This window comes from Sapajus apella, unplaced genomic scaffold (genome assembly GCF_009761245.1).
Source record: "Sapajus apella isolate SASKATOON/1434 unplaced genomic scaffold, GSC_monkey_1.0 scaffold43, whole genome shotgun sequence".
In the NCBI taxonomy this organism is placed as follows: Eukaryota; Metazoa; Chordata; class Mammalia; order Primates; family Cebidae; genus Sapajus; species Sapajus apella.
Window position 1 is genome coordinate 17,704,354 of NW_022436983.1, and position 9,826 is coordinate 17,714,179.

General features: G+C 37.4%; 1 protein-coding gene across 24 annotated transcripts in view; it reads left to right on the plus strand.

Annotated features, from left to right (window-relative positions):
* The window catches only part of SRRM1 (serine and arginine repetitive matrix 1), a 29,021-nt gene that overhangs the window by 7,085 nt on the left and 12,110 nt on the right, over positions 1–9,826 (plus strand). For 8 of the 24 annotated variants that reach the window (XM_032300835.1, XM_032300839.1, XM_032300836.1 and 5 more), the window contains 5 exons: positions 826–941; positions 2,271–2,474; positions 3,233–3,427; positions 3,713–3,832; positions 5,643–5,917. In XM_032300835.1, coding sequence (XP_032156726.1) covers positions 826–941; positions 2,271–2,474; positions 3,233–3,427; positions 3,713–3,832; positions 5,643–5,917 — 910 coding nt within the window. The remainder of the gene's footprint in view (positions 1–825; positions 942–2,270; positions 2,475–3,232; positions 3,428–3,712; positions 3,833–5,642; positions 5,918–9,826) is intronic. The other 16 variants (XM_032300837.1, XM_032300841.1, XM_032300838.1 and 13 more) reach the window with 3 other exon arrangements.

The following is a 9,826-nucleotide window of genomic DNA, read 5'->3' on the forward strand; positions in this document are numbered from 1 at the left end:
AAAGTGCTAGGATTGCTGAGCCACCAGGCCCGGCCAGCATCAGTTTTTTTTGTTGTTGTTTTTTTTTGTTTTTTTTTTTAAATATAATTTCACTCTGTCATCCAGTCTAGAGTGCAGTGGTGTAATCTTGGCTCACTGCACCTTCCACCTCCTGGGTTCAAGTGATTCTCCTGCCTCAGCCTCCTGAATAGCTGGGATTATTGACGCACACCACTACACCCAACCTTTTTTTTTTTTTTTTTTTTGAGATGGAATTTTGCTCTTGTTTACCAGGCTGGAGTGCAGTGGTACGATCTCAGCTCACCACAACCTCTGCCTCCTGGGTTCAAGCAATTCTCCTTCCTCAGCCTCCCAAGTAGCTAGAATTATAGGCTTGTACCACCATGCCTGGCTAATTTTGTAATTTTAGTAGTGACGGGGTTTCTCCATGTTGGTTGGTCTGATTTCAAACTCTCAACCTCCCAAAGTGCTGGGATTAATAGACGTGAGCCACCAACCCAGCCAGCATAAGCTGTTAATATGGGCAATACAGATGAAATCCCAGAAGAATAAGGTCAAAGTGAAAGTGATTTTTTTTTAATAAGCTTGAAAACATCCCTTTAGTTCAGGTCTTAGAGATTAATTTTCACTGAGTATTTATTTGTAAATGAGTGGCGATGATACCAATCTTAATGTGTATCTGTAGTGTGGGTGAAGAAAGAACAGTCTGGTTCGAAAGAAGAGGCTAACAGTTAATAGCATTAGTGTTTAACAGATGTAGAAAGTATTCTTCAGTTTGTTGTCAAATGTTCAACTGTGTGTACTTTGAAAACCTGATCTTTGCAGATTGAACAAGAAAAATTAGCATCTATGAAAAAGCAAGATGAAGACAAAGATAAAAGGGATAAGGAAGAGAAAGAAAGCAGCAGAGAAAAAAGGGAGAGATCTCGTAGCCCAAGAAGGTATCATACAATAGATGCGTAACTATGTTTTATAGGTACTTTAGGTCTTGAGAAATTCTGTGTGTAGAAACTTTCTTAGTTAAAAAGGAATCTAACAACACTATTCAGGGAATTTGTTCCCTCATGCGGTTTTCATGGTGAACTGTGGCTTGCCTCTGGACTAAAGAAATTTGTCATCTTTTGTTTGAGACAGATTGTTTAATAAGTGTCTCTCAAATCTTGATGAGTTATCCAACTTTAAATTCCTAAATCAAAACTTTAAACTTTTCTTCCATATTGCTTTAGTGCATAACAGTTAATTTTTAGACTGTTTTTTAAAATGTACTCTGACTCATTTTTTTCTTTCAATTTCCTTTCTTCTAAAAAGAAATCTGTACTCATTAGCCGTTCATGTAATACTTAACCTAATTCCCTGTTCTGCTTTTCTTAGATGGTTGTACTGAACCCAAACTTCAGATCATTTAGTTTTCCTCCTTCCATGAGACTATTGTTAGGTTCACATTTTTAAATCCACGACTCAGCTTCTGTATTTGTGGTAAGAGGTGAGAACTCCATTAGGCTTTTTATTTTTAGGGTTCTGCTTACTTCTTTCATAAATGTCTGCTGGAATTAGTAAACAGAAGAGGTAATTTTTTTTGTCCCTTTCATTTATATATTTGATACTAAAACCTCTTTATGGAAGTAATACTTACAGAGCTAAGCACAAATTGTCATGTTGGTAACTACTTGGCTACTGATGAAGTATGTCTGCCATTTTCCTTCTGTGAATAAGAAAAAAATCTTCAAGTTAGCAAGCTACTACTAAAAAGAAAGAGGTTTTCTCCTCTTCCAAGAAAGCTATATTCTGCATGTTCGATATATTTCTCTTTACTGAAGAACATGTTGCCTTAATGGCACTAGTCATTTTTCTGGCATACCAAGGCTCTTCTGATGAACTCTGTTGTTGTCGGTCTGCATCTAAATGTTATATGTTTGGGAGTTTGATTTATTGATTTATTGTCAAAGATTATCCGTTTGCTTTAAAGCATCCTCTTTGCCTCTGAAAAGTTGGTCTTTTGATCTCTGGGAATGATTAAGAACCTAAGTCTAGAGTCCCAAGTCAATGCTTTCCTCCCTTATAACTGATATACTCGAGAATGGTATCTTTCATTTACTTATCTTTCTCTTCCCTATTGGGTAGATGAGATTAAGATGTCTTATTTCCATAGGAAAATATCTCAGATGTAAACAGCAGTAGTGTAACTAAAGATTAATCCTCAGTTCTCCCTTTGACTCTTCTCTCCCATTCCATGTTGTTCAAAAACCTGAAAAAAATTACTTTCATCCTAGACGCAAATCCAGATCTCCTTCCCCTAGAAGACGATCTTCCCCTGTCAGGAGAGAGAGAAAGCGCAGTCATTCTCGATCTCCCCGTCACAGAACCAAGAGCCGGAGTCCTTCCCCTGCTCCAGAAAAGAAGGAAAAAACTCCAGAGCTCCCAGAACCTTCAGTGAAAGTAAAAGAACCTTCAGTACAAGAGGCCACTTCTACTAGGCAAGTACATAAAAATTCATTTATAGTCACAATTTTAGATTGTTGATAGTGACTGCGAATATGACATCTCTGAGTTAAAATCAGACTACTTATTTTCCTTTGAGGTTTTTAAAATTATAAAATTAGTTCATTAAAAATAAATTGTTTAGGAGAATATATTTAAAGAAAATGCCCCAAAGGTGGTGACCACTACTATCTTTTGGTTGTGTTGCCTCAGGTATTTTATATTGTAACTTGTTTTTTTTTCTCAATGTATTGTCGACAACTTTGCACTTAATGTAGGTGGTTGCCACATGGGGTGGCCCATGCCTGTAAACTCAGCACTTGGGGAGGCTGATGTAGGTGAATCTCGTGAGCTCAGGAGTTCGAGACCAGCCTGGGACATCGTGAAACTCCATCAGTACTAAGAAATAATAATAATAGTAACAAAAACTTGCTAGGCATGGTGGCACATGCCTATAGTCCCAACTACTCAGGAGGCCGAGGTGGGAGAATCACTTGAGCCTGGGAGGTTGAGGCTCCAGTGCACTCCAGCCTGAGTGAGTGAGTGAGACCCTGTCTCAAAAGAAGAAAAGAAAATGTACATTAGTTTCTCACTGGGTTTCACTGATAGGTATATATCTATCTTTTGGAGCAAGAAACAAGTCTGTAAATTTTGGAAAGTTTTACAAAAGAAGAAAGACTTTATTACATCATTGTATAATAATTTAGAAGTCTGAGTAGAAGAAGGAAAAAAAAATAAGCTTTTGTTTCTACAGTGACATTCTGAAAGTTCCCAAACCTGAACCTGTACCAGAGCCTAAAGAACCTTCTCCAGAAAAAAATTCCAAAAAAGAAAAGGAGAAGGAAAAGACCCGACCACGATCTCGGTCACGCTCCAAATCAAGATCCCGGACGCGGTCCCGCTCTCCTTCTCACACTCGACCTAGACGGCGCCATAGATCTCGATCGAGGTGAGTTGTGGCTCTAAGATCAACAAAGATCTTGGGTTTTATATGCTACTCTACTGGGTACAATTAGATAAATAATTTCAAAACAGTGAAAGATGTTTAGTACATATATTTTTTGAATGTGCATGGAAAATTTGAGGACACTTTTCTGTGTGTCATTAAAAGCTCTATATAATGGAAAATTGTGATCCTTGAAATTTATTTTTTAAATATGGCCATGGAGAAAACTAAGCCAAGAAATTCCTCACTCCTGGTTTATTCAGGACCTAATTCTGTTTATTATGGCAGATCATATTCACCTAGAAGGCGGCCAAGCCCAAGAAGGCGGCCATCTCCTCGAAGAAGAACTCCACCAAGGAGAATGCCTCCTCCACCAAGGCATAGAAGGAGTAGATCACCAGTAAGACGGTGAGATTTTTTAAATTTGGAGGTGTCAAGTGTTTGGCAGTTTTGGATAATTTTTCTTCTAGAATAATCTCTAAATTAATGTCCCCTGGAGGAAATAACTCATTAGATAATGTCTTCTAAAGAGTCTGTTTCATTTGAAGTGTAATGCAGTTGTTTATGTTATGAAAAATGTCTAGTCTGGTGTTGGAAAATAAACAAGAAATTCATCATCTTATTGGTACTTTCTGTTAACTTTTACCCTTCTAGACTTCACCAAGAAAGCCTATGTAAAGTAAGGGAATTGGCCACCTGCTCTTGGGCTTTTAATTGGCTTCTGAAAAGTACTTATTATAGGGCCAGTAAGCTCCCTTTACCAGTATTGAAGTAATTCATTTGCTGTTATACTTTGAGAAAAACATTTTTGTGTAGTTTTTTTTCATTATAGAAGTAATGAGGCTTATAAATAATTCAGACAGAGCTAGCATAACTCGGAAGTGTTCCATAATCCCAGGAGAATGTATCTATAGTCCATAGATATAATTGTTACTAGTTTTGTGTCTAGTTATTTTTGAAAACCAACTGTACCAGTTTGTTTTTTTTTTTTTTCTTAAATCTTTCCAAAATGAGCATAAGATAAAATATTTGGATCTTGGGTGTATCACTTTAAACAGAAAGTTTGTGGCTGAATCTACCCAAAGTAAAGTCCTAGTGCACTGGTAGCAGAGTTTTTATGCTTCTTGACAATATATTTCACCTGGCTTTTGAAGGAACACCAATGATGAAGCTTCCAGTTATATTTTGGACAGAATTTTTTGTTTGAATCTTTTGAAGTTTTTTCAGGTAACCAAATCAATTTGGAAATAAAGAGGGGAAACATCAGATAAGCTCTGTAGAGTTACTTTGTTGCTGCAGTTAGGTTTTTCAGAGTCCCATACTTTTGAAAATTTTCTTCGGGGAGGGAGTTGTCAAGGTATGTTGAACTACTGCTATTGTTAGAAAGAACGGATGTGTTAACTGTTCATAGAGGAGATTAGTGAGGTTATTGGTCAGTCCGTTTTCATGCATCAACATTTTTCTAATTTCCCTTTAGGAGAAAAGTAATGCTGGTGCTTCCTAGTACGAGATTAGTGGAAACAGCTATTTCTTATACTGGAGTTTTGCAAACAGCATGTTTTAATTGTGCTTACTCAGCCATTTAGCATTCAGAATATTTTGCAGATTGTTTTAAGATTCCCTTTCAGCCAGTTTTTATCTCACACTTAAGGTAGGGTTTCTTTTTTTCAGGTTCTCAGGAATTCTTCCGCCAAAGGTGAATTCTGCAGGTACACATAATTGCAACAGAACTTAACACAAATTTTGCCGCAGAATTCGAGAGGCCCCTGCTTCTAAGTTTATGTAGCTAAATGATTCTTAGTCTTGCACATCTTTTTAAAAAATGCAACCTAAAGGTTTCTCAACATTTTGTTATTAAATGAAAAATACCTTGCCACTCAAATTTTGTATGCAAACTCCAAAACACCAATACCATTCCTAAGGCAGAAGGACTAGTTAGTTATTTTATTGTAGCATTCAACCTGACAAGTTGTATAACTGGAGAGAGAACACAGACAGAAGCATATGTCAGATTAAGTTGTTTATTTAGTCTCAGAACTAGCTGTTTCCTGGCCTAGGTTATGGTTTTTTTCCCATTCTTTTGGACTCATTTATGTGCTTAGCTACATAAACTCAAAAGTTGGATAAAAATAGCTGTATTTTTGTGTAAACTGTTCATACCTATAAGGCCGTTCTTTGTAAGTGTACAAGTAGTGAATATGAATACTTTATTCCACAGAAGAAGACGTTCGTCAGCATCCTTGTCTGGGAGTAGCTCATCATCCTCTTCATCTCGTTCCCGGTCACCACCAAAGAAGCCTCCCAAGAGAACATCCAGCCCCCCTCGAAAAACTCGTAGGTTATCTCCTTCAGCAAGTCCTCCAAGGCGAAGGCACAGGCCATCACCTCCTGCAACTCCACCACCCAAAACTCGGCATTCCCCAACACCCCAGCAGTCAAACCGTACAAGAAAAAGTCGTGTTTCCGTGTCTCCAGGGAGAACTTCAGGTAAAGGTAAAAATCAAACACATATGAAACATGTTCTCTCTTTCTTTGGCTACAAAGCATAGTTATTGCTCCCTGTTCACTCTCAAAATATGAAATAGCTAGGTAGTATTTGTATCTGATATTCTCTGTAGGTTTGCTTATAGGCTTACTTCTTTTCCTGCTTTAAAATTTCGGGGCTTTTTTAATGTGTAAAAGAGTTTCGTTTTTAGCAGTGCCCTGGCATTGCGCGATGGAGAAATCTATTACCAGCCGTGGGCTGTTTGAGTTGGGGTAACATATCAAAGTTTGTGTTGGCATGATAAGGGATCATTTTATTACTAGGAGGCCAGTTAACTTTTTTTTCAAGCTTTTTGGTTTGATATCTTAAGTAAGAGGACTTCATATTCTCAAAAGTTCTTTCTTGTCCGCGTAGCGCTCCCAAGCAAAGGACATAGTGTCCTCTTAAAAGCTGATTTATTTTTTTAATTTAGGCTCTAGGCAGGGTTCTTCTGAGTGTTGTCCTTGCTTTATTCTGCAGATTGATTTCTGAGGAATTTATGATCTGTGATCCTGCCAGGCAAGTAGAATGCTGTGTTAGTCTTGAGTGAAGGTTGTGGTCTATTGGGGTTTGTTCTGTGAGCATTAAATACGCATGGAAAAAACTGTAGTGTCCATTTGAACCAGGCTCTCTGGAGCTTAGGGCTGGAATGATACACACAGCCTAAAAGGTGAGTAGTAAGGGACGGGGAAGATCTTAAAAGCTGCTACAGCAATTGAATTTTAAGGAGCAATCTGTAGATTAACATATACTGGGGTTATTATGACCATATTGAAAATAGCAGGTAGAACCAGGTGTGGTGGCATGGAGCCTGTAGAGTCCCAGCTACTTAGAAGGCTGAGGCAGAAAGATCACTTAAGCCCAGAAGTTCAAGGCTGGCCTCAGCAACAGAGTGAGATCCTGACTCTTAAAATTTAAGAGAAAATTTCAGGTTAGAAACAAAGAAATGAGGATAGGCAAAACTTTCATTATATATTTTAATGAGCTTGTTGAGATCGGCATTGCTAATTACCCTGCTTCATTATCTCCGCACTCCCAGAGGCTGCAATGCGGTGATACCTACAAAGGCAAATTTTGCTTTCCTTTTTTGTGTCTGTGACAGGCATAGATAAGCTGACAGGGTGAAAGGGTGACCAGCAGATGATGGTAGTCTGTGAAAAGTAATGTTTTCTGAATTGTGACATTTTTATTGTAGTTATAACATTGATTAAATAAGACATGTCCATTTTTGTTAGCCCCTTAGGCAGCTAGTGAAAGAGAAGCCTTTAACTTTTCCAGGTTCAGTCCTCAGTTTGAGAGAGGGGCCACAGGATCACTATTTTCATAACCTCATGCACCATACTGCTTTTCAGCATTGGGAAAATTTCAGTCCATTTTGTTTCCATATCCAAATCTGAAGCCCATGGCCCTGACCTATTTTGTCTTTTCCTGTGAAGTTTGTACTTCTGAATATTTATTCTTTGTCTAGAGCACAAACCTCTGGGGGGAAAAAAATCATAAATCTTTACACCTGTTAACTTTGCAAAAACACATCAAGTGATGATTTTTTTCTATTTATATCATATAGCCAAAGAGTTACAAAAGTACCCGAACAGAACTAAATCCTTGTTAAAATAGGTTTGTTGTTAAGAAATGTTAGATACCTTTTTCAAAGGATCTTTACAGATGGCTAATTTCTCATGTTTTGGCATATGATTTTTGCAAACAAGACAGAGTTGATACGTACATGAAAGAAGGAAGCCATGGTGAAGACAAATATATCTGTGGGTTTTAGGACAGGGTTTCCATGTCCAGAAACCCTGCCAAAAAGAGGCACTGTAAGCAGTGTAGTCACAGGCTCCTACCACTGGAGCTGAATATTGGTTTAAGCTACTTGGAAAAAGCTACTTCCTCCCTCAACCCCCTCAAAATAGAGCCAGCATCTCACTGTCTTGCAGGCCGGAGTACAGCAGCCCAGTCATAGCTCGCTGCAGCCTCCAACCCCTGGGCTTACAGGTGTGAGCCACCACATGTGGACCAGACATAACCTTTTTATATTAAAACAATCCCAGCCCTCCATGATAAAATTTCAGAGCTAGAAAAGACCTTACCAGTTGTCATCAAGAAACAGATTTTCAGGTTTAGGTGACTTAGTTAAGGTCAACCAGCTAGGGATAAAACTTGAGTTGTCGTTCCCAGTTAAATAGTGGATACTTTTCCCAACTTTCCTACTCCAGAATTCCTCTTTGATTGCTAATGGTGAGAGATGGAGGGCAGAGGTAAAATTCTTTAGCTTCTTTACCTGGTAGTATGATTTCAGAAATTACTTTGCAGTTTCTACTGCTTAGAACAGTAACATCATTGAAATGTAATAGATTTTACAGTTATGTTTTCTGTAGTGGCTATTAATCAGGGCTTTAGGGCTCTGCCCTTGATAGTGGGCAAAGGAAGTGGGAGGGAGTCAGGAAAAGCATTTTGGGGAACTTACAGGTTAATTATTTGGAGTACAGTATACAGTCATCTGAAGGGATCTTAGAGGAAACATTTGTAATTATTGACATCTCATAGTTAAATTGGCGTTATATTGGTACATATTATAGTGCTTGGACTGATAAGTGACACAGTGAAGTATGTGACCACTATCTATGCTGGTAGTGAGGTATGGTAGTTTTGATTTATTTAGATTAGCTTGGCCAAATAAATTGTGCTCTCTATCTAGACACTTAATGGTTACTTTATTGTTGCTGGTCACAGAACCTTTATAAGTGATCTTTTGGGAAGGTCTAAGATTAATAATTAATAGGACTGTTGGAGTAAATTTAAAATTCTGGTTTTAAAGTTGCCTTCTAAGATTTCTGACTTAATGCTAGAATGACTTTTCCCTTTGAATACTTAAAATAAAACATTAACATAACAAAGTAAATGGTGTAAAGTCTCATCTAGAAAAATAGAAATCTGAAGTGTTAGTATTTATGGTATCAATAATGCTATGATTCAATTGTATTGAACCAGGATAGGAGTGTATAGATGATACTTGTTATTTCTTTGAATTTGTTAAGATGCAAGTATTAAACACGCTTTGCTATTCGTACTTTCATGGTTCCTGATATCTAATTGAGTGATAACCATTCTTTACCCAATTCAGTGATTTGTCCAAATGGCTTATTAGGTAGAAATTTTAGTAGAAGTTTGTTCATTGAAAAGGCATACTGGTAAATTCTTCATTTTGACTACTTTAGCAAAGATGTGATTACTGTGGTAGATCACAGTTCTCTAATTACTGCCCCTTGGAATAAACCATTGTAGAATTCTGAATGTGAGTGCCTGTTAAATGAGATGTACCTGCATTCTGAGTCAAACACTCCGTGGTAATTGCTTTAATCACACCAGACAGGTATAAGGATCCTGAAGGATCAAATTGTCTGTAGGTTTATTTCTTATAGGGATGTTCTCAAGTGGTATTTCAGGTTAGTCTATGGTATATATATTATTATATGTGATAATATGTAATCTTTAAGTATATGTATATGTGATATATGTAATCACATGTATCACATATACATTAAAGATTTTCTTTGTAGCAATTAAAGATTTTCGTTGTAGCAATTGATAGATACTATAAGCAGAGGTAGTTCAGATCAGAACCCATGCCCTGAAAATAGGCTCTTGGATTCACATCTTAGCTCACTTAAATTGCCTTGTGACTGAGGTAAAGTTGCTTCTTTTTAAGCCTCAGGTTTCCTCTCTTGTGAAACGGGACAGGGAGAAAGGGATGTGATACTAGCAACAGTGTTAATAGTATGTATAATACAGCAGGCTTACAAAAGGTAGTTAACAATTTCTTTGTCATTGTTAAAAGACAGTTGGATAATTCATAGGATACTCACTGATATCTTACT